The sequence below is a fragment of the Dermochelys coriacea genome, chromosome 4, assembly GCF_009764565.3.
Source record: "Dermochelys coriacea isolate rDerCor1 chromosome 4, rDerCor1.pri.v4, whole genome shotgun sequence".
In the NCBI taxonomy this organism is placed as follows: domain Eukaryota; kingdom Metazoa; phylum Chordata; order Testudines; family Dermochelyidae; genus Dermochelys; species Dermochelys coriacea.
The window spans coordinates 143,265,106-143,289,730 of NC_050071.1; the positions used below are offsets into that span (position 1 = coordinate 143,265,106).

At 51.0% G+C, this 24,625-nt stretch overlaps 1 protein-coding gene across 2 annotated transcripts in view; it reads left to right on the top strand.

Annotated features, from left to right (window-relative positions):
- Positions 1 to 22,894: 22,894 nt before the first annotated feature.
- Positions 22,895 to 24,625, top strand: part of PAIP2B (poly(A) binding protein interacting protein 2B) — a 47,979-nt gene continuing 46,248 nt past the window's right edge. The window contains exon 1 of one of the 2 annotated variants that reach the window (XM_038398752.2): positions 22,895 to 23,124. In XM_038398752.2, coding sequence (XP_038254680.2) covers positions 22,934 to 23,124 — 191 coding nt within the window. In that variant the 5' untranslated portion in view covers positions 22,895 to 22,933. The remainder of the gene's footprint in view (positions 23,125 to 24,625) is intronic. The other variant, XM_043512863.1, reaches the window with a different exon arrangement.

The window sequence follows — 24,625 nt, forward strand, 5'->3', positions numbered from 1 at the left end:
CAATCCCCACTTCCTAATGGGATAACAGCCCCCTTCCTAGCCCTGGAGGGCCACACAAGAGATTGGGATATATTCCTGACATTGTACAGAGCAAGTCACCCACTGGTGCAGGATGAGATTGTGCTAATCCAGGTCCTTGGGCAGGACTGTTTGAGGGGGAAGGTGGAAATTCCATATTTAGAAGGAGAAGGAGGCAACATGTCTGAGGCTGATTTTTCTGTAAGTTGTGGGGTTGGGGTTTTTGGTTGTTGTGTTTTTTGTTTTTTTTGTTTTTGAAGTTGCTGAGCTTTTGGAATGACCTGGGCTGATAGAAGAGCAGGCAGTGTGCAGGTGAGTGGGGATGGAAAACAAGAACAACAGCTTATATGTTATATCCCCATCCGCTACCCTTCACCTGATTTGTGATGGTTTCTTATCTCTGCTTGTACCCCTGAGAGGGGCCTTCAGGCGCCATCCTAATATAAATGCTTCTTGCTACTAATACTAGCATGGGAAAGCAAAACCAGAACCAATACACAAGACAAGAAGGGATGGGGGTGGGGGAGGGAGAGAAAAAACAGGAGAAGGAGTGAGTGCACAGACAGAAAGGTGTAGGAACTATGGCCATGTCTACACTACAAACTTCTGTTGACTCAAGTTACGTCGGCATCCAGCCACCACAGTCAGCACATCACTTGTGTGTGCACACTATGCTCCTTGTACACACACCACCGACACTCACCAGGAGCGCTTGTACTGATGTGGAGCACAGTGCACTATGGGTAGGTATTCAACTGTGCAACTTGCCACTGTCCAGCACAGTCTTTTGGGAAGTGTAGGCAATGCATGATGGGACTGAAGCGAGTTGCACGGCGTGACTGGGAGCATGGGGTCAACTTCCCAGTTTGCAACTGTTTCCATCCCATAATGTCAACTGTGTGCCATAATTTTCATGCCTTTTCTTTCCAAAATCCCACAAATCCATGTGGTCCTCCTCTCCGTCTACCATCACTGACAGAAGCATGGTGTGACAGGATCCTCGAGGTGCAGCCTGGGACTGTAGGACCACTGTGCCCCCCTGAACTCTCTCCAGCCTGGGCTGTCTCTCACAGCGCCTTGCTAGTGACCAGGAGGTGCTGTTATCACTCAGCACAACCGCATGTGGAGTCCCACACCCAGCTAAATTGCATGAATGCTGCCAGAGCCACTCATGAATCACAAAGGGAAAGGCACCAGCCAAATCCCCCCAGTTCCCAGCACTGTACCTCAGGAATATACCATCTTGGACTGCTCAAGACGAGCAGTGCAAATTTATTAATTGGTTCACCACTTCATCAATGGAAAGTGGATATACTCAAGGAGCTGACTGAGGAGATATCTGAGCCATTAGCGATTATCTTTGAGAAGTCATAGAAGATGGGAGAGATTCCAGAAGCCTGGAAAAGGGCAAATATAGTGCCCATTTCTAAAAAGGGGGGGAAAGGACAACCCAGCGAATTACAGACCAGTCAGATTAACTTCTGTATCCAGAAAGATAATGGAGCAAATAATTAAGCAATCAGTTTGCTAACATTTAGAAGATAATAAAGTGGTAAGTAACAGTCAGCATGGATTTCTCACAAACAAATTGCGTCAAACTGATCTGATAGCTTTCTTTGATAGGGTAAAAAGAAAAGGAATACTTGTGGCACCTTAGAGACTAACAAATTTATTTGAGCATAAGCTTTCGTGAGCTACAGCTCCACCAAATGCATCCGATGAAGTGAGCTGTAGCTCACGAAAGCTTATGCTCTAATTAATTTGTTAGTCTCTAAGGTGCCACAAGTACTCCTTTTCTTTTTGCGAATACAGACTAACACAGCTGCTACTCTGAAACCTTTGATAGGGTAACAAGCCTTGTGGATAGGAGGGAAGGGGTAGATGTGGTAGAGCTTGATTTTAATAAAGCTTTTGATACTGTCCCACATGACTGTCTCATTAATAAACTAGGGAAATGCAACCTAGATGGAACTACTATAAGGTGGGTGTAAAACTGGTGGGAAAACCATTCCCAAAGAGTAGTTATCAGTGGTTCACAGTCATGCTGGAAGGGCACGAGTGGGGTCCTGCAGGGACCAGTTCTGGGTTTGGTTCTGATCAATATTTTCATCAATGATTTTAGATAATGGCATAGTATACACACTTATAAAGTTTGCGGACGATACCAAGCTGGGATGTATTAGCAGGAGTGTTGTAAGCAAGACACGAGAAGTAATTCTTCTGCTCTGCTCCACACTGATTAGGCCTCAACTGAGTATTGTGTCCAGTTCTGGGCACCACATTTCAGAAAGGATGTGGACAAATTGGAGAGAGTCCAGAAAAGAGCAACAAAAATGATTAAGGGTCTAGAAAACATGACCTATGAGGGAAGATGGGAAAAAACTGGGTTTGTTTAGTCTGGAAAAGACTGAGAGGGGACATAACAGTTGTCAAGTTACAAGAAGGAGGAAGAAAAATTGTTCTTCTTAACCTCTGAGGATAGGATAAGAAGCAATGGGTTTAGGTTGGACATTAGGAAAAACTTCTTAACTCTCAGCATGGTTAAGCACTGGAATAAATTGCCTAGGGAGGCTCTGGAATCTCCATCATTGGGTATTTTTAAGGTTAGACAAACATCTGTCAGGGATGGCCTAGATAATTAGTCCTGCCACAAGTTCAGGGGACTGGACTAGATGACTTCTCATTTACACCAGCCTTTGCAAACCTGAGCAGATTTGCCACACACTTCAGGCAAACTCACTGGTAAAGATAAACAGTTAAATGTATTGACTACAAAAGATAGATTTTAAGTGATAGGTAAAAAGTCAGAGTTAGTTACCAAAATAAAATAAAATCATGCAATCTAAACTCTCAACCTTATTAGACTGGACAATATCTAGATTAAGCAGTTTTTCTTATCCCATTGGATATTGCATTTCATTGTACACAGATTTCACCCTTGAAATCTGGGCTAGTCTCTTCTGTTAGAGTCTAAAGTCTTCAGTGTCCTCCTTGTTTGCAGCACAGGTGGGGGCAGGAGAAAAGGCCAAGCATGGGGCCCATGTGTTCTGTTTTATGCCCTCAGTTCCCTGTGCTTGGAGAACATAAGTCCAGGCATGTCTCGTGGGCATTGCTAAGTCCCTAGGCAAGGCTGAGCAATTCCCCTGATGTGGCCTCATGCAGGTGAGTCACTGAATTGTAGCTCCCTTGCTGGACAATGGCTGTTGATGGTGGTTTGACACCCTGCCCAGGTGTTGGTTACTTTCCTTGGTGTTGTCTCTGGGAAGCTAATATCTGGCTGATTCCCCAACTTACAGCATGTTTTAGTGACAACCATACAACACAATGTTCGTAACTTAATGTGCATTAATAATTATATGGATAGAAAAATAACTTTCCCCCTGATACCTCACATGGCCTGCTTTATATGCAAGATCACAATCCTATATAAATAAGGAATATGGGGGTTACAGGGTGCTCCCCCCAAAGTACAGAATATCACACATGGGTCCAGCACAGCTCTGCACTATTGTCATGACTGCTGCATCACAGGGTGCATGATCCTGCAATATTTGCAGAGTTGTGAGAAGTGTGGAACATGATGATTCTTTGCAGGACAGATGGCTGTGAGACATAGTAAGAACCAGTTTAAGGTGGTTGTTGGCATTCACAGGGCATTGGTAGATGGTGTCACACCAGTTCTGGGTCCGAGAAGCAAGCACTGAATGGTGGGATCACAACGTCATGCAGATATGGGATTATGAACAGTGGGAGAAGAATTTTCAGATGTGCAAGGCCACATTCTGGATCCGTGTGCAGGGACGCCAAAATAAGAGCTGCATTGACAGTGGAGAAGCGAGGGCGATTGCACTATGGAAACTTGCAACACCAGATTGCTACCAGTCAGCTGGGAATCAATACGGAGCCAGGAAATCCACCACAGGGGGCGTCATCATGCAGGGCCATTAATCACTTCCTGCTGTGCAGGACTGTGACTTGGCAATGTGCAGAACATAGTGGATACCTTTGCTGTTATGGGGTTCTGGAACTTCAGTGGAGCATTACAGTATGCATATCCTTATTTTGGCCCCAGACCACTTTGCCACTGAGCACATCAACAGAAAGGGCTACTTTTCAAGGTCATGCAAGTGCTGGTGGATCACTAGGGACGCTTCACTGACATCCACGTGGACTGATCCGAGAATGTGCACAACGCTCGCATCTTGAAGAACACAGGCCTGTTCAGAAAGCTTTCTTTCCTGACTGGCAGATTACCGCTGGCAATGTTGAAATGCCAGCAGTGCTCCTGGGGAACCCAGGCTACCCCTTGTCCCTCTGGCTCATGAGGTCGTACACCGGCCACCTCGACAGCGCCAAGGAATACTTCAACTACCAGCTTAGCAGATGCAGAATGACAGGTGAACGTGCCTTTGGTTGATTGAAGGGAAGCTGGCGTTGTTTACTCACATGATTGGACCTCAGTGAGAAACATATCCCAATGGTTATAGCTGTCTGCTGTGTCCTGCATAATATATGTGACACAAAGGGGGGGAAGTTTCCACCAGGGCAGATGGCAGAGGTGGAGCGGCTGTAGGCTGAATTTGAACAGCCAGGTACAAGGGCTATTAGAGCTCAATAGAGAGCTATGTGGCTGAGGGAGGCTTTGAAAGACCATTTTGATAGTGAGCCGGAGTAGTGTGCTCTACCTGGCCATGCTCTTTCGCAGCCAAGTATGACTCGAGTGGTGACTGCTGTATATGCAGGAATATATCATTGTTAATGCATCTATTAATTTTGTTAGTGAATGATCTTATGAGTTGTGAGTGAGACTCTCTGCAGTAACAGGTCACTTTCAGAACTGCTAAGCACTAGCCAGCATACATTGTGAAATAATAAAGACGAATTGTATTCCAAATAATAGAATTTTATTCTGTAACAATCTGTTCAACGCCCCTCCCAGGCAATTCGAAAACTACATTTAAAATTTAATAATTAAGAGAACAGAACTAATGAAGGGGAAAGAACACGCGTCCATTTCAGCTTCACATACACCAACCGTGGCTTGTGCTGATCTGTGAATGGGAAGCTCTGGTTGTCTTTAATGACCCCCAAGGTGGAGTGATAGGGGCAGTGCAGCCATCCCTGATGTGATGTGGAATGTTGGGGGATACAGGGAGGTCCTGATATTGAGTTCTCAGTGGGCTGCAGAGGGAGGTGAGCCTGGGATTCTTGAACCTGCAGGTCCACTAGAGTTTGCAGCATCTGTCTGCTGCCTGAGAAGCTTCATTATACCCTGGTGCCTCTCCCTCTCCTTTTCCTGTTGGGACTCCTTCATCTTTCTCCTCTCCACTCTTTCCTTCTCCAGGATGCCTACAACGTTCATCCTCCAGGCTCTGTGCTCACTGTCCGATGCAGCACTGGCTTGCAGGATTTCCTGGAACACGTCATCCCAAGTCCTCTTCTTTCAGCTCCTTACCCGGCTCAGGTGCTCGGTGAGTTTGGAGGGGGAGCCCCTGATGGCCGCGATGACAGCAGCTGCAGATACAACACACACCAGTACCATTGCCAGTGTTCTCGCTCTGGAAAGTGACACCTGGGCTGAACTCACTCCCCTTGCTCCTTGAAAGCTGTAAGCACTACCTTCTCACTTATGCTTGGGATTGCTTGTGCAGTGGTGAGTGTGGCCCGGGGGGGGGAGGGGGGGCGGGAATGAGAAGGAATTGCTTGGTTCCATGATTCTTGTAGTAAAGGGCAATGGCACTGAATACTGGCACCATTTCCCACAGCCGGTGGGGATTTTAGCTGATGTCTCACTCCTGAGGGTGACAAAAGCAGAGAGAGCACAGCTGCTGCTGGCATCCCGAAGCCCCCAGGTCTGTATGCTGCTACCCTGTGTGCTGCCATGGTGCCTGCTGAAGTTATCCCTGAGCGGCGTAGGAAAGTATCCTACTGCAGCAGAAGGAATAAGGCGGCCCTCCCCAGAAACCTTTGGCAGAGGACTGCAACGTACCTCCATGATGGTTTCATCGAGATCTCTCTAGAGGATTCATGGGACTTCCCCGTGCACATAAACAAACTACTCTGCCTGGTTTTCCCTACCTAGTTCTAGAGGGGAATGAAAAGCAGTTAGCAACTCTACCTCGCTCAGTCGAACCTCTCCCTCTCCTAGCATGAGTCAATTAATGAGTCAAAAGATGTGTTCTGCTACTTTGGGGGAGGGGGGAGCATTCCTGTTTAAAATTAAACTACACACTTACCTGAGGTTCCTTCCCCTGAATCTGACTCCTTCTTGCTCGACTGGTAGGACTCCAGTGAAGTTAAGAACAGGTCCTGGCATGCTGAGCAGCTGGATTTCCCTGGTCTCCTGTCCCCCACACTCTTCCTCTTCATTGTCCACCTGCTCCTCTTCACTATTCATGACAGGGGCCTGTGAGTCCTTGGAGGTATCCATGATGCTGGTGGGGGTGGGGTCAGGATCTCCTCTGATCATGGTGTGCAGCTTTTTGTAAAACCAGCTGGTCTGTGGCTCAATTGGTGGCCTTCCTGGCCTTCTGGTCTGCCTACCGCAGCTCCTTGGCTTTCACGTGGCACTGCTGCTGGTCCCTGTCGTAGCCCTTCTCCTGCATCCCCTGCGCAATCTGCTCGTAGGTGTCCACGTTTCTACGGCTGGTCTGTAGCTGGGCCTGCACAGCCTCTTCTCCCCACAGGCCCTGGAGAACCGATATCTCCTGCCTACTCCAGGCTGGAGCGTGTCTGGAGTAGGTAGCCGGCCCGGGCAGCTGCACTGAACAATGGAGAGCTGCTAGGTGTGCTCAGCAAGCTAGGCAACCAGGAATGGGAATTTCAAAATGTTTCAGGGCTTTAAGGCAGGGGAGGGGGCCTCCTGGTCTCCCTGACCAGTGGAGTTCACACTGGTGACCAGAGCAGTCCATGTGGGGCATTGTGGGCCGGCTGCTGGAGGACAGTAACAGTCATGCATCCGATGAAGTGAGCTGTAGCTCACGAAAGCTTATGCTCTAATAAATTTGTTAGTCTCTAAGGTGCCACAAGTACTCCTTTTCTTTTTGCGAATACAGACTAACACGGCTGCTACTCTGAAATCAGTCAACATGAGTAACACAGCGTCGGCCCTTGCACTGCATTGACCTTGGCTCTAGGCCACTCAGGGAAGTGGTGGTGGTAAGCTGGCGTAAGTGGGGCACTTATGTCCGTGGGAGCCAAATTGAAGTGAGGCTACACGCACAGCGAGGTTGATGTAAGCTGCCAGGGCATGGTCTGGGGGACTGTGCGGGCAAGCAGGCCCTGCTGTGTCACACAGGCTGGTGGAGAGGTGACCACTAGACGGCGCTGGAGGGACAGTGCTGCACTCGTTGGTTTGTCGCACGCAGAAGCAGACTGCAGCTAGTTTAGCTGCATACTGACCAGCAGCTTGGAGTTGCTGCTGCCTCAGTCCCACCCGCCCTGTCAGTGTGGTGCTTTGTCCCCCTCTAGTGGCAGCGGGGCCATACACTGAGCCTGCGCCAGGCGTGGCTAGTGGCATTGTTTAGCTCAGCTAATAAAGGCTCCAGCTGTAAAGCCCAGAGGTTCCAGATGTGGGCCCTCCTGCTGCTGCCCCACCTCGGGGGATGGTGCTACATCAGTACCTGCTCATTTGGGGAGCAGAATGGTAGCAGGCTGCTTCTTCTGTGCTTCTTCTGAGGTTGCAGAAAATAGAAATAGGACATGAAAAAGCAGTCGGTCAAAATCCACCGCATGTGCCAACAGCCAGATTGCAGTGTCTGGGGCCATTGCTGTATGGACAATAGGTAGCATCCAGGGGAATTATTATGAGTTCTATTTCAGTAACTACTAGAGGCCCCAGCTGAGATCGGGACCCTGTTGTGCTATATAGACACAAAGGGAAGGAAAGTCCCTGTGCCCAAGATCTAAGGGGAGAAGACAGATACAGGTTGAAAGAGGAAGCAGAGGCACAGAGAGGGGCCATAACTTGCCTAAGTCACACAGCAGAGGGGACTAGAACCCAGGTCTCCTGAGTGCTAGGCCAATACACAATCCGCTAGGCCACATTCCCATTCCACAGATCAGGCAGAATAACCCTGCTCCGAGCAGGGATTTAACCACCCTCACCCCAAGAAGAGAAAGAAACCCCTAGCTAAAAATCCTTGGGTTTTAATAAATAATGAAGCCGCTTTAATGGTGTAGGGGGAACTCGATATTCCCAGCTCATTCCTTCGACTAGAGCCAAGCAAAATGCCTCCAGGCTTGAGGGACTCAGAGGGAGCCACTGGCGTTAGGGCCTGAGTCCAGAAACAGAGGCAAGGCTGGGGCTGGGACAAGGAAAACACTTAGGCCATATTTAAAATTCCATCCGTCTACCACTTGGGCGGATTCTGTGGCAGGGAGGAAATTGCTGATTCTCTGGACTAACTCAGGGCACTCTGGCCTTTACCACCCTCACCAGGCTGCCCTCCCCCGTGTATGTTCCTGAAAGAATCTCCCACCCAGCCAACACATGCGACCCATTCACTGGCCCTGTTTCTAATGTAACCCTTTGGAGACTCAGGCAGCAAAGATCCGTGGTCTATAACAAGAACAAGAGTATTGTGAGTATGGTTCCCGATGCATTTTTGATAGGGGGCTGAAGACCAGGAATGTAAGTCCTGGCTAGGATCCTCCATCCTGAGCTGAGGGTAGGCAGTGGTGTGCTAGTTAAGCTATGTTACTGGGCTGCATGCTTCTCCCCTTTGCCAGGAGCTATTTTTAGCTGGCGTATTGCGGGGCGGTATTCTCAGCCATAAATGGAGCCGTCAGGCAGCTCGTAGGTTCAGAGTTAATTCATCCCTGTGGTGCAGTTAGAGACGGCTTGGGGAAAGGCACAGCTGGGGATTGTCACCTTCCCGGAGCAGCACACTCCTATTACAATTTCTTCCTAACCGAGTCCTCCAGCTCCAAAACCAGACACGGGCAGCTCTGGACTTCCCAATGTGCTGTCTCCTCTCTTTGCCAGCGTACATGACTCACATTTAGGAGACTGGACGTGTTGTGATGTTTTCCCCTCTCTGCCCTGCCTCCCACTTCCTCATTCCATCCCGCTCCCCCTGGTCAATTACTGCCTTGTTCCAAAGAGAGCAGGGGGATGAGGCCAAGCTTCATATGGAGAGCATCTCCTGTCCCTAGGGAGCTGGGATTCTCGAGGATTTATACTGTCAGCTTCTCACACTGAGTCTCTGCAGAGACTTGCACCAGGAGGCAAAAGGGTAATTAACTATCTCAGATAATTTGCCGGTGGGAAGCCAGATGGTCCAGTGATTAGGGTGCTAGCCTGGGACCTGGGTTCAAATCCCTGCTCTGAAACACCCACCCCACCCCCCACTGTTCCTCTGATATTCTTGGTTTCAGAGTAGCAGCCGTGTTAGTCTGTATTCGCAAAAAGAAAAGGAGTACTTGTGGCACCTTAAAGACTAACAAATTTATTAGAGCATAAGCTTTCGTGAGCTACAGCTCACTTCATCGGATGCATTTGGTGGAAAAAACAGAGGAGAGATTTATATACACACACACAGAGAAAATGAAACAATGGGTTTATCATACACACTGTAAGGAGAGTGATCACTTAAGATAAGCCATCACCAACAGCAGGGGGGGGAAGGAGGAAAACCTTTCATGGTGACAAGCAGGTAGGCTAATTCCAGCAGTTAACAAGAATATCAGAGGAACAGTGGGGGGTGGGGTGGGAGGGAGAAATACCATGGGGAAATAGTTTTACTTTGTGTAATGACTCATCCATTCCCAGTCTCTATTCAAGCCTAAGTTAATTGTATCCAGTTTGCAAATTAATTCCAATTCAGCAGTCTCTCGTTGGAGTCTGTTTTTGAAGCTTTTTTGTTGAAGGATAGCCACTCTTAGGTCTGTGATCGAGTGACCAGAGAGATTGAAGTGTTCTCCAACTGGTTTTTGAATGTTATAATTCTTGACGTCTGATTTGTGTCCATTCATTCTTTTACGTAGAGACTGTCCAGTTTGGCCAATGTACATGGCAGAGGGGCATTGCTGGCACATGATGGCATATATCACATTGGTAGATGCGCATGGTATTTCTCCCTCCCACCCCACCCCCCACTGTTCCTCTGATATTCTTGTTAACTGCTGGAATTAGCCTACCTGCTTGTCACCATGAAAGGTTTTCCTCCTTCCCCCCCCTGCTGTTGGTGATGGCTTATCTTAAGTGATCACTCTCCTTACAGTGTGTATGATAAACCCATTGTTTCATGTTCTCTGTGTGTGTGTATATAAATCTCTCCTCTGTTTTTTCCACCAAATGCATCCGATGAAGTGAGCTGTAGCTCACGAAAGCTTATGCTCTAATAAATTTGTTAGTCTTTAAGGTGCCACAAGTACTCCTTTTCTTTCTGATATTCTTGTTAACTGCTGGAATTAGCCTACCTTGCTTGTCACCATGAAAGGTTTTCCTCCTTTCCCCCCTGCTGCTGGTGATGGCTTATCTTAAGTGATCACTCTCCTTACAGTGTGTATGATAAACCCATTGTTTCATGTTCTCTGTGTGTGTGTATATAAATCTCTCCTCTGTTTTTTCCACCAAATGCATCCGATGAAGTGAGCTGTAGCTCATGAAAGCTTATGCTCTAATAAATTTGTTAGTCTCTAAGGTGCCACAAGTACTCATTTTCTTTTTGCTCTGAAACAGACTCTGCCTGTGTGACCCTGGGCAAGTCACTTAGCCTCTCTGTTCCTCGGTTTCTCATCTGTACAATGGGGATAATAGCATGTCTCTGCTTCACAGGGAGCTGGGAGGAGAAATGCATTAAAGAGTGTGAGGCGCTCAGATGCTATTGATGGGGGTCAAATAGGTACTTGAGATAGAGAGAGAAAATGACTAAGGAAATATCATCTTTCTATTGTGCTGTTCATCCCCAAAATAGCTGCAAGAACTTTACAACCTGGAACATCCAACACTGAAATGCAGTCACCTCTGGGTTAAAAGGTAAGAGCTGTTCAACAGAGCACAATGGGTTAGCAAAGGCAGTGAAGAACACTGTTTCTGATTGAAACTCCTTTGGAGTTTTAAGGAAGCAATATAAAGTCTGCCCCACTTGCCCAGCCCTGTTTTCTCTAACTGTGAACTGATCAAGATCCTGGGGTTAGCAATCCTGCTCTTGTGAAGTGTCATGGTATCACTAATAACCAAAACAGGTGCAGACCTTGGTCCAGACTCCAGGAATTTAGACTCCTAAATGCCTTTTGCAAATGAGATTTAGGCTCCCACATCATTTAGGTGTTGTGACACTGAACACCTAAATAGCTTTCAACCAGATTCAGGGAGAAGCGGGGAGCAGCTGGGCCCTGAGTCAGCAGCATGGCCGGCTACAGAACCCAGGAGTCCTGGCTCCCAGTTCCTTGATCTAATCCCTATACCACGTTGGTTCCCTGTTTCGACTTTTTTAGTCAATGGGCCAGAATCTGATGTGATTCAGAAGTAACTCTGCTGATATCACCGGAGAGGCCCAGGTGTAAAATCAGTGTAAATGAGAACAGAGTCAGGTCCAAGTGGAGCAGCAGCATTCAGGATTGGTCCCCCACAACCATCTCAGCCCAACAGCCTCTTCCCTCATTGAAGGGACTTCATAAGATCAGCCGCTCCCCTCTGGAATGAAAACACACAGGGGAAGAAGGGTTGTAAATAGAGGCTCTTTAAGCCTAAAACAGCTGGCGAGGATTCCAGAGGCGACTGGAGACTGGAGGTCAGAACACCCTGAGCTACCCAGAAGCACTGAAGGGCATAAAACATTCCTTCAGCTCTCTGGGAATGCTCCCTCCCTCCACAGCATGCACGTGGTTGCGTGTGCGCTGCAGAAGGGAGGTTTGGGGGAATGGGCCATAATTTGCACTTAAGCAGCGCTGACCTCCCGCTGCTACATACATTGATGACTGAGTTAAATCTGAGTCACTGCTGCATTACTCCAGTCAGTGTTCTGTGTTAGTTCAGTGGGATTGCATAGGCATAAAATCGTACAGGCAAATCAGAGATTAGCAATTGGATGCAGTTTGGGGCAAAGCCCTGTAACAAGCCGAGCTTGTTTCCCGAGAACACTCTCCAGCCACAATTCTGAGCACTGTTCATTATTATTATTCATTTGCATTCCTATTGTGTCTAAGAGCCCTGGTCATGGGCCAAGACCCCACTGTGCTAAGTGCTGTATAAACACAGAACAAAAAGACAGTCCCTGCCCCACAGACCTTACAATCTAAGGAACAGAGCTGTTTTTTACACATCTAACACCAGAGTGGGTAAAAAAAAGAGTAATGATTGTTTAAAAATATTCTGAGAACATTGAAATAATGTGCATTCTGCAGGTTTTGTTTATGCAATATTTTTTCGCAAAACTTTATAGAAAATTTCTGGTTTTGAAAATGTTCCGTTTTTCTCCTCCCCCCGCCCCTTTTCCCATTTCGCCAATGAAAAAGACAGAGAGAAGGAGGGAAAAAATATCAGAAAAGAAAAACCGAAACCTGAAAGTGTTTCAGGTGGGGGTTTTGTCAAAAAAGAACAGATAATTTTTGGGGGGGGAAATGAAAATAAAAAACATCTTTAAAAAAGTCAGTTTGGGTAAAAAGGGCCATCTTAAATCATCATAAAAAATCTCCTCAAAATTATTTGCTCCGCTCCCCCCAGGACAGACATGTGCAGTGTGACAGAGGATTCAGGGAAGACCCCAATCTTTATACAACCAGGGGCTTGGATAACTGTGGCTATCTCTAATTAGAGTGCCAGCCTGTCTGAGGCCCGCTGGGCAGACAAGGGGTCCACAGGACAAGAGCACTTTCTCCCGTATAACCCCTCCCAGCGGTAAGTGGGGTTTGGTAAAGAGGTTCCACTGCTGTTCATCTTGTCCCACAAAGAGGGGGAAGGGTTCATGTGACTCTCCCCAAGGGGAAGAGCTCAATTTGCCCCACATATAATAATATCTCTTCTGTACCTTAGTCTTCTCCTAGGGGGCCCCCTGGCACAGCTGAGGCTGTGGGTTTGAAGGCAAGTCCCCTAGCACTAGCCTGCTCAGGAGGGAGCAGCCAGGGGTTCCCCAGCTTGGTTGATGGGTGTGGCTATGGGCTGTCCTGCAGCTCTAGAGGGAAGCCAATTGAGGTGCCCCTTTAGCACAGGGGTACAGTTCAGCAGTGGGGTATGGCAGATCCCCAGGTTTGTCCCAGGGGTAGGCTGGCGTGTTTCTGAGTCCCTGGGTGTGGGGGAGGAATGAATGGTAGCAGTGCAGCTAGTTCGCTTCCAAGACCCTGGGCCCCAGGACAACATAAGAGGGGACTGCGACCTATCCAGGAACAAAAGCACGAAGTGGCCTGCGGCAATAGCTGCTTGGTTCCTCTGCTAACCCTCTGGCGCTGCTGGGGCTGCGGGCACTGCTCAGCTGGCACCCCCCATAGCTCGGCTGGGGGTGATGCAGATTTGGGGAAGCTGGCCCAGAGTGGGGAAGGGGAGTGTCTCTGCAGAAATTGGCTGTGGTGGGATTTGAACCTGGGCTCCTTGCAGGGCAGCCCCTTCCAGGTAGCTGGAGCTGTATCGCTGTGGGCAGCGGCCTGCTCTTCACAGCATCCTCCTCCTCCTCCAAGCCCCTGGGGATTCCCCAAGGGGCTGATCCTGCTGCCTGCCCCTCCCTCCATCGCTGAGCAACAGGGATTTCATAGGAGTGCATCACAGCTGGGCTCCACACAGGGTGTGGGAAGGGAGCTGGGAACAGCATGGAGCCACCACTCCTCTACATAACACCCTTGCCCTCTGTGGGGCTGGTCTCAGGGCGTGCGCAGCTTCAGAAGGCAAAGCCACTGCCTGTCCCCTTGGCTGCTGAGATCCTGCCCCTCACCACGGGAGGAATCTCCTGTGAGTGGAACCTGCTGGCACTTCCTGAATAACCCCCAGTGGGGCTGGTTTGGCTCACAGGCTGTAACCTGCCTCCCCCAGCCCTGAGCGGGTGACAGAGATTGGGTCCCCAGGATGGTCCCTGAGCTTGGGGCCATGGGGCCAGGCTGAGGGATGACGTCCAGAGGTAACCAGCCCTTCTCCCCAGCACACAGAGAAGAAGGTGCCCTGGGGAGGAACAGGTTCAGATGGCAAGCATCAGAGGGGTAGCTGTGGATCTGTAAAAGCAGCAAGGAGCATGAGCTTTCGTGGGTGAACACCCACTTTGTCGGATGCATGTAATGAGGTGTTCAACTGCTAGAAGAGGGTCTCATCCTCCCTGATTGAACTAACCTCGTTATCCCTAGCCTGATTCTTGCTTGCATATTTATACCTGCCTCTGGAAATTTCCAGTACATGCATCCGGCGAAGTGAGTATTCACCCACGAAAGCTCATGCTCCAATACGTCTGTTAGTCGATAAGGTGCCACAGGACTCTTTACCGCAGATTCAGGTGCGTAGATCCTGCAGCGGTGGGTGCTATAGGAAATAGATGAGTAGCCGCAGAGACAGGGTCCCTGCCCGTTACTGGTTTTGGGGCTCTCAGTATGTCCCTTTTCCCTGCGGGGGGTCAGTTCCTCTCCTATGCAGGAGGGAGCAGTACTTACCGTCTGAGAGGGTCCAAGGGCAGCTGGCTGGGGAAAAAGCAAACGCCTTTTGCCCTCTTGTCTTTGCTCACAACTTCCTGGCTGCCCACTGCTCTGTCACCGGGCTGCATTTTCCCATCCAAGAGGTGGCTCTAGTGAGTCGCCCGGCGCATCCCTGGGATGCTCCCTTTTCCCTGCCGCTCCTTGGCGATCAGCTGAGGGGACAGCCCCCACATGAATTCCCCTTTGCCCTACGGCAGCCCCCCAAGCATCAATCCACCAGTGACAGCAAAGAATCTGAAAGCCACCACTGCCTCGCTCCCTCAGGGGATTGGAGACGGACGTGTCCAATGGGGACCCCCCTCCAGAAATGTCTTCTGCCTCTGACAAAGGGAAGGACTCTGGAAGGATCCCTGTAGCCCTGACTGGCCAGGAGACTCCCTGTAGCACCTGGAGTCCAAGCAGCCTGGCTGCCCTTGGCAGTGGCCCAGTCTCAATCTCTGTATCCCACAAGCTGTAAACATGAGCTGCTTTCCCAGTAGAGCACCCTTCCTTTCTTCCCCCGCCTTGGCAGGCAAGGGAAGTTTCAGCTCTGCAGCTCCTCCAGACAAGGGACTCTCTGTTCTCCGAGAGTTCTTACTTCAGGGTCCTCTTAACCCTCCGTGGAAGGTGCAGCCCCAGGAGCAGCTGCCTGTCAATCCTTTCAGGCCGGCTGCCCAGAGAGGGGCTCTGGGTTGGCTGGGAGAGGCTGACTCAGTGTATGACAGGTGCTCATGCTCAGATAAGGTTTTCTTTTTTTAAAACTATCTTGAGCCAAGAACTTGCCTTCCCCAGAGAAGCAAGGGAGCTGATCCTCTCCTCGCTGGCCATCTCCTACCCCCAGTGTCCCTGCACCTGTCCCTAGCAAATCTCTCAATGCAGCCTGTGCCCCTCTGCAGCTTCTGTGCCTGTTTGCAGAAGGTCATGGACCAAGCAGGATGTAGTGTCAGAGCCCATGTACTGTACTGCAAACAGCTAATGGGGAGTCTCCTTTAGATCAAGTGAGCTTTCTGCTGCTTGATTTTTGTTCCAGTGCCCAATGGGTGCAATATGAACAGCTACAGAGATGAGATACACTGGATGGATCCCCTGTGCAATTCACAGTACCTGTTTGCAGCATAGTGACAATCCCATTTGGCCGCTGATTATTCTTACAACGCAGCCCATGTCTCTGGTTATGGGACTGGATGAACGACAAACTCCTCAAAGATCCCATGGCTGCATGTTGCTGGAAAGACTCCCCCACGAAGTGCAGCAATACCCATGAAATCTAAGTGTAGAACTCAACCACTTTGCGAGTTGTGCCCTGGGTTTTAACAGTCTGCCCTGAGGTTGGCACTCACACGCTTGTGTCAGTGTTGGGAGCTTCACAGGAGCCCCATGGAAGAGCCAGCAAGAGGAAGTAAAGTGGGGGAAACTCAGTGAGGTACCCTTCCTGGACAGTGACTCCGGGGGAAGGAGTCATGGTACCTCCCCCAGTCCTGTTGATCTCTATGATCCATAGGATCAGTGCAGTGCTGTGGCCAAAATCCTGACCTGTATAAACAGAGGAGTAGGAGCAGGGAAGTGATATTCCTTGGCATGTGGCACTGGGGTGACTGAGACTGGAATATTGCGTCCAGTTCTGGGGGGTCTACATTTTAAGACTGATGTTGACAAATTGGAGAGAGTGCAGAAAAGAGCCACCAAAATGATTTGAGGGCTGGAGAAAATGCCCGACAATGAGAGACTTAAAGAGCTCAATCTGTGTAGCTTCTCAAAAAGATGACTGAGGGGTGGCTTGACCACAGTGTCTAAGTACCGTCACAGGGAGTGAACACCTGGACCATGTGGGCTCTTTAACCTAGTGGAGAAAGGCAGAACATGAACCAGCAGCTGGAAGATGAAGCCATACATAGTCAAACTAGAAATAAGGCTCTGGTTTTCAGCAGGGAGGGTGATTAGCCATTGGAACAAACTCCCAAGAGAAGTGGTGGGTTCTCCATCTCTTGATGTTCGATGCAGACTGGCTGCCTTTCTGGAAGATGTTTTGGCCAAACACAAGTTATTGAGCTCAATAAAGTGGTAACTGGATGAAACTCTCTGGCCTGTGCTAGACAGAAGGTTAAACTTACTAATGATCCTTTCTGGCCTTAAAATCTATGAAGGGACTCCTCCCCACACACTCCTTTGTAAGCACCTGCTGCTCCATTGCTCCCCTTTCTCCACAGCATTGCAGTTTCTGTCCTCCCTCAGTAGACCTGGGATGATGCAGGCCTGGGTAACTCTGCTGCCCATATCCTGCTCCATCAGCTGGCACAGGGCTCACCCAGGGAGGCTGGATATTTTAGCTGTGTTATTCTGCCCAATGCAGGAGACAGTACCACTCCATAGAGAGGCAGCAAGATGTCTCCTGTATATCATGTGTCTGGACTGGAGTGTCTACCTAATTAGCCCCTTGGGACAGGGCACATGGTTTTCTCTTGGCATTGAACATCACCCAGCACACTAGTAGCAATCAGGAAACATATAAGAATAAACATTTATAATAATCAGCTCCAAGTTCAAACACTGCCCTCTGGGGGGTGCAGTTTGTGTTGACTCTAATTAAACCACTAGGCTTTGGAGAAAGCTGGGTGCTAGGAACTGTCCTTTCCATGGGTGTTGCTTGAGGAGCAGGACTCTGCTGCGCTTAGGCATTGTACAAACACAGAACTATCTGAGGGCAGAGTTGCAATTTAAGTACAGGACAAGAGACAACAGGATACAGACAGACTGGAGAGCACACAGAAAAACAGGTCAGCAAGATGGACAGGGCTCAGCGCACCAACAGCCTACTCATTGTCAATTTTTTGCAGGCACACAGAAAGTTAAGTATTAATAATTAACAAAGTATGATTACTTAGCACTTCAATGGTGCTTTGTGTTTTGAAAGCACCTTGCAAGCACCAATTGCATGCTGCCCACAAGCCCCTGGGAACTGACCCTCGGAGCTGCTGAGCACCTCCTGTGAATTGCAGGGGCTCAGCGGCACCTTGAGCTGGGGAAGGGCAGTTAAATAAAATGCCAATATTGATAGTTAAAGAAGAAAAGCACCTTAGGAAATACAGCCTTCTCTGGGTTCACTGAAGCCAAATGCATGCTTCTGGAGCGACCTCCATTTCTGGTGTTTCCTGATTTTTGAGCACTTAGACTGACCTTACCATTACCTTCACACTATTTCTTTACACTTAATTTCCTGTGTATTTTTTTTAAAAGAAAGTTGAAGGATATATTATAATTAACCAGCACTGTTTGTGTGGGGGGATATTCAATTCATCCAAATCAGTCTCTCCTCTGACCAGATACGGTAAATAGATAAACACTTCTTTTACATAATACATGCTTAGCCAGTGGAACTCCTTACCACAAGATATAATTGAGGTCAAGAGTTCAGTAAGATTCAAAACAGGATTTGGGGCATATACATGGAGAATAAGAATCTTGTTACATTGTAGTAGGTTAAAATAGTGTTGCCCTTGACCTGAGTAGTTAGCCAAATATTTTCAGCCTTATCAGGTTGTTTCTGTTAGGATGAGAAATTGGTACAGATCAAATATTCCTTTGGTACAAGCCTGTTTATTTACACAGCATGTACCCAAAGTCGTGGTTCCCTGAATGCAGTAGGAACAAACAACCACAGGCAGTTCCCTAGCTCACAATTTCCAAGCTTGCCTTTCCTAGCCAGTCCTGCATTCCAGAGCTCTGTCTCAGTTCCCTCTCATAGCCACACTCACCACTGCTTTTCTGTCTGTCTGTCTGTCTGTCTTCTAGCTTTCTCTGTGTTTCCTGATTGCTTTCTCCTGGCTCTAACACACACATGGACACACACCACTGCAACCAATCAATATCCCAGCCTTTGATTACAATCAGACCCCCAGCTCTTGCTCAGGTCTTGCCATGGGCCCCAGTGCCCTGGGTGGTGGCTTCTTATTGTTTACAGCGATCACTACATAAAGGAGCTTATTTGCATCATCCATTTAGCTGGAATGAGAGGTGTCTAAAATGCCTATCAGCTTGATGGTGATCATTAACACCTTGCAGCATAATATTATGTATAAGGGACCTCTCAACCATTCTGCTTCAGAATGTAGAGAAGTCACTCATTAGTCCCCAATCCAGCCAACACTTGTGCACACAGTTAACTTTATACTACTCCTGTATGTAAAATTAAGCATGCTCATAAGTGGTTGTAAGAGCTGAGCCATAGACAATAAACTTATCAGAGCTCCTGCACCTGGGCTCATCATTTACAGAAGGAGAAAGTGGATATAAAATACCACCATTGCAGGTGTGGGCTGGATACCCGCAGGAGCTAGTGTGGGAAGGGAGGGCTGGGTGTTCCCTGGGGCCAGTGTACCCTTGAGTGGATGGTTGATGGGGGGATCCTTGGTGGTGGGAGTGGGTGACCTCAGAGGCTGGTGAGCTGGCTGGGGGCCACTTGGGGCTAATGTAGGAAGTCAGTGCCAAACTAGGTCTGGTGCTCTCTGGGGCTAGTGTCACCCTCAACATGTTGTGGGGCTTGGGACCCATGGGTAATTCCTAAACCTGGAATGGGGGGGAAAGGGGGATGTTAACGCACATCAGGGCTAGGGGTCCACTAGGCCTTGAGCAGGGGTTAGGGGCCCCTGGAGGCTGGGTGCTCCCTAGGCCAGGGGCTGGGGTGCCCCATGTGCAATCAGTGTTCCCTAAAGCTAGAGCAGAGATTGGGGGTGCTTATGGGGGCTGGGTGCTCCCTATGCCTGGAGTGGGGTCCCGGTGCCTGTGATACGCCCCAGGGATACCAAGTACCTCACCCCCACCTGCCCTTAGTGTGAAGTAGTCTCATTTGTGTCTGCTGCTTCCTGAAACCACCAGCCTCTGGCACCACAAGCACGGCCTTCCAGGCCTCCCTCTCTCTACAGATAGCGACAGGCACACAGTATTTGCTGTGTCCAGCCCCCTTCTCCATTGGACACTCCCCGAACAACCAGGCCTTCTGTTCCCAAAGGCACTGTGCCCACCAGCTTGTAAAATTTAGCTTATGACCAGCACTTTGCTTAACACCAGGGCACTGAGCTAGTTCTAGAGTGAAAACAAGGATAAGTTTATTATCAAAGAACAGAGATTCTAGTGACAGCAACACACAGTGTCTTTGTCCTTTGTTCACATGTATTTGTTGGCAGTGACAGAGTAAGAATAGTGGAAACAAATGGTAAAATGTAAATAAAATCATAACCTAGTTTCCAAAGCCTAAACCTAACTAACAATTAAATAAATCTGCCCAAATAAATCTGTCAGTCTGTAGGGTCCCACCGGAGTCCTCGTTGGATACAGACTAACATGGCTATCCCTCTGATACTTGACACCAAACTAACAAGTTACTCTCATGTCTAAAGAAGTTCTCTCTCACCCAAAGTTCTCTCCAACGTTTTCAACCAGACCCCTTTTTTCATAAAGCAAAAGTGCTTTCCTTTGTCTTGCTTAGTGACAGAAGCCCATGTATCCCCTTTCTCTCCCAAATGTACTTAAGCAAACCTTCGATCTGCACCTCTAGATAAGGTTCTCCTCCCCCTGTGTTTCTCTTCCTATTAGTCACAGGTTTCAGAGTAGCAGCCGTGTTAGTCTGCATTCGCAAAAAGAAAAGGAGGACTTGTGGCACCTTAGAGACCAACAAATTTATTAGAGCATAAGCTTTCGTGAGCTACAGCTCACTTCATCGGATGCATCCCATTGTTTCATGTTCTCTGTGTGTGTGTATATAAATCTCCCCTCTGTTTTTTCCACCAAATGCATCCGATGAAGTGAGCTGTAGCTCACAAAAGCTTATGCTCTAATAAATTTGTTAGTCTCTAAGGTGCCACAAGTCCTCCTTTTCTTCTTCCTATTAGATCCTTTCTGCAGTTTTTTCCTCACAATCCTTACAAGGAGGAGGAAAAATAATTATCCTTCTTAACCTCTGAGGATAGGACAAGAAGCAATGGGCTTAAATTGCAGCAAGGGAGGTTTAGGTTGGACATTAGGAAAACCTTCCTAACTGTCAGGGTGGTGAAGCACTGGAATAAATTGCCCAGGGAGGTTGTGGAATCTCCATCCTTGGAGATTTTTAAGAGCAGGTTGGACAAACCCCTGTCAGGGACGGTCTAGATCAGTGGTGCCCAAACTGGGGTTCATGAAACCCTGGGGGTTTGTGAAATGTTACATAGAATCATAGAATATCAGGGTTGGAAGGGACCCCAGAAGGTCATCTAGTCCCACCCCCTGCTCAAAGCAGGACCAAGTCCCAGTTAAATCATCCCAGCCAGGGCTTTGTCAAGCCTGACCTTAAAAACCTCTAAGGAAGGAGATTCTACCACCTCCCTAGGTAACGCATTCCAGTGTTTCACCACCCTCTTAGTGAAAAAGTTTTTCCTAATATCCAATCTAAACCTCCCCCATTGCAACTTGAGACCATTACTCCTCGTTCTGTCATCTGCTACCATTGAGAACAGTCTAGAGCCATCCTCTTTGAAACCCCCTTTCAGGTAGTTGAAAGCAGCTATCAAATCCCCCCTCATTCTTCTCTTCTGCAGACTAAACAATCCCAGCTCCCTCAGCCTCTCCTCATAAGTCATGTGCTCTAGACCCCTAATCATTTTTGTTGCCCTTCGCTGTACTCTTTCCAATTTATCCACATCCTTCCTGTAGTGTGGGGCCCAAAACTGGACACAGTACTCCAGATGAGGCCTCACCAGTGTCGAATAGAGGGGAACGATCACGTCCCTCGATCTGCTCGCTATGCCCCTACTTATACATCCCAAAATGCCATTGGCCTTCTTGGCAACAAGGGCACACTGCTGACTCATATCCAGCTTCTTGTCCACAGTAACCCCTAGGTCCTTTTCTGCAGAACAGCTGCAGAGCCATTCGGTCCCTAGTCTGTAGCGGTGCATTGGATTCTTCCATCCTAAGTGCAGGACCCTGCACTTATCCTTATTGAACCTCATTAGATTTCTTTTGGCCCAATCCTCCAATTTGTCTAGGTCCTTCTGTATCCTATCCCTCCCCTCCAGCGTATCTACCACTCCTCCCAGTTTAGTATCATCCGCAAATTTGCTGAGAGTGCAATCCACACCATCCTCCAGATCATTTATGAAGATATTGAACAAAACGGGCCCCAGGACCGACCCCTGGGGCACTCCACTTGACACCGGCTGCCAACTAGACATGGAGAACTAGAGTTACAGGGGGTTCTTGGGGAAAAATTCCCCCAGGGTGGACAGAGCTGGCCCTAGGGATCCTGGGCAGCACGGGGCCAGCGGCCTGGAGCCCCTGGACTTCCAAGAGCTAGGCAGCCCAAAGAAGCAGCTCGATCACCCTGAGGAGATCTGAACTCCAAGACTTACTAGGAACGGAAAGGGAGCTGGATATTTCCCCGTTTTTAAAATTAACTAGGCAGCTAGTATTGTTTTCAAAGCGAGGATGAAGCAGAAGCGTGAGCTTTCTTGTAACGGGCGGCTCAAGACCCGAGTGCTCTGATGCTCCCGGCTGAACGACACGAGCCTGGTCTCCTCACAGGCTTCTCCCGCCGGGGGGAGGCTGCCAGCGCCAGGCCGGACATCGGGGCCCCGCGGCGGGAAGAGGCTAGTGGGGCACAGCGCTGCCGGGCGCGCGGGCTGGGGGAGGGGCCGGCCGTTAGCGCCCCAACGGCTCACCCTCCACGCCGCCCGCAGCCGTTGAGGCCGCCGGATTCCCACCTCCCGCCCCTTCCTCCCCCCCAATCACCGGCCTCGAAAAAAAAACTCAGCTCCGCTGGCGGAGGCCTCTCCCTGTAATTCCTCCTCTGATTGGCCAAGTGTGATGCTGAGCGACAGCTGCTTCAGCCACTCAGGCTACGCCTGAGGCGGTGGAGGCGTTCGGGTAGAAACTCATTTGCCCCGGAGTCCCGTCCCCGAGCCCCACGTGGGAGACGCACCGGACTAGTCAATCGTGGAATCGACCGTCGTCCAATAAGCACCGCCCATATACCTCTCTTCCCTTGACAGCATAGGTAGAGCAGAGGCGAAAAGGACCAATGAAATGGCTCTGGAGGCGGGATTTGGGAAGTTCCGATAGAGTGACAGGCTCCTAGACCAATAGAGATTGGAGTATGGGTGATGCGGCCTAATTAGGATAAGAGGCAGGTTCTGAGGGAGTGGGAGGGGCGCGTTCTGAGCAATGGGATGCAAGAGGCTGCCCCAAAGAGGCAATGGAGAGGCGGGACAGGGAGGGAGAGGACGGGGCTCCGGGGGGCGGACTGTACGACAGCCACGTAGTCCAATGGGGCGAATGTGTGTGCGCGCTGCGACCAATGGAGAAGAGGGGGCGGGCCCTCGGGCCGCGGAGCTGGGCGAGCGACAGGCACCTCCGCCAATGGGGCGCCGGACCAGCCTGCAGCGCCAGCGGAGCGCCTGCGGGCAGCGGTGTGCGTGTGGCAGCGCAGCAGCGTGTGCGGCTTCGGCGAGCGGAGAGGCCCCTGCGGTGCAGGCGGAGCCCGGCCAGGTGGGTACCGCGCGGGAGAGAGGGGTCCCGGCCCCCCCGGGGCTGCCCCCCATGGGGATCCCTCGGGAAATGCCCCCTGCGCTGGGCTCTGTCCCCCCCCGGGGCCGCCCCCCATGGGGATCCCTCGGGAAATGCCCCCTGCGCTGGGCTCTGTCCCCCCCCGGGGCCGCCCCCCATGGGGATCCCTCGGGAAATGCCCCCTGCTCTGGGCTCTGTCCCCTCCCGGGGCCGCCCCCCATGGGGATCCCTCGGGAAATGCCCCCTGCTCTGGGCTCTGTCCCCCCCCGGGGCCGCCCCCCATGGGGATCCCTCGGGAAATGCCCCCTGCGCTGGGCTCTGTCCCCCCCCGGGGCCGCCCCCATGGGGATCCCTCGGGAAATGCCCCCTGCGCTGGGCTCTGTCCCCCCCCGGGGCCGCCCCCCATGGGGATCCCTGGGGAAATGCCCCCTGCGCTGGGCTCTGTCCCCCCCCGGGGCCGCCCCCATGGGGATCCCTCGGGAAATGCCCCCTGCTCTGGGCTCTGTCCCCCCCCGGGGCCGCCCCCCATGGGGATCCCTCGGGAAATGCCCCCTGCTCTGGGCTCTGTCCCCCCCCGGGGCCGCCCCCCATGGGGATCCCTGGGGAAATGCCCCCTGCTCTGGGCTCTGTCCCCCCCCGGGGCCGCCCCCCATGGGGATCCCTGGGGAAATGCCCCCTGCGCTGGGCTCTGTCCCCCCCCGGGGCCGCCCCCCATGGGGATCCCTGGGGAAATGCCCCCTGCGCTGGGCTCTGTCCCCCCCCGGGGCCGCCCCCCATGGGGATCCCTCGGGAAATGCCCCCTGCTCTGGGCTCTGTCCCCCCCCGGGGCCGCCCCCCATGGGGATCCCTCGGGAAATGCCCCCTGCGCTGGGCTCTGTCCCCCCCCGGGGCCGCCCCCATGGGGATCCCTCGGGAAATGCCCCCTGCTCTGGGCTCTGTCCCCCCCGGGGCCGCCCCCCATGGGGATCCCTCGGGAAATGCCCCCTGCGCTGGGCTCTGTCCCCCCCCGGGGCCGCCCCCCATGGGGATCCCTCGGGAAATGCCCCCTGCTCTGGGCTCTGTCCCCCCCCGGGGCCGCCCCCCATGGGGATCCCTCGGGAAATGTCCCCTGCGCTGGGCTCTGTCCCCCCCCGGGGCCGCCCCCCATGGGGATCCCTGGGGAAATGCCCCCTGCGCTGGGCTCTGTCCCCCCCCGGGGCCGCCCCCATGGGGATCCCTCGGGAAATGCCCCCTGCTCTGGGCTCTGTCCCCCCCCGGGGCCGCCCCCCATGGGGATCCCTCGGGAAATGCCCCCTGCTCTGGGCTCTGTCCCCCCCCGGGGCCGCCCCCCATGGGGATCCCTCGGGAAATGCCCCCTGCGCTGGGCTCTGTCCCCCCCCGGGGCCGCCCCCCATGGGGATCCCTCGGGAAATGCCCCCTGCGCTGGGCTCTGTCCCCCCCGGGGCCGCCCCCCATGGGGATCCCTCGGGAAATGCCCCCTGCT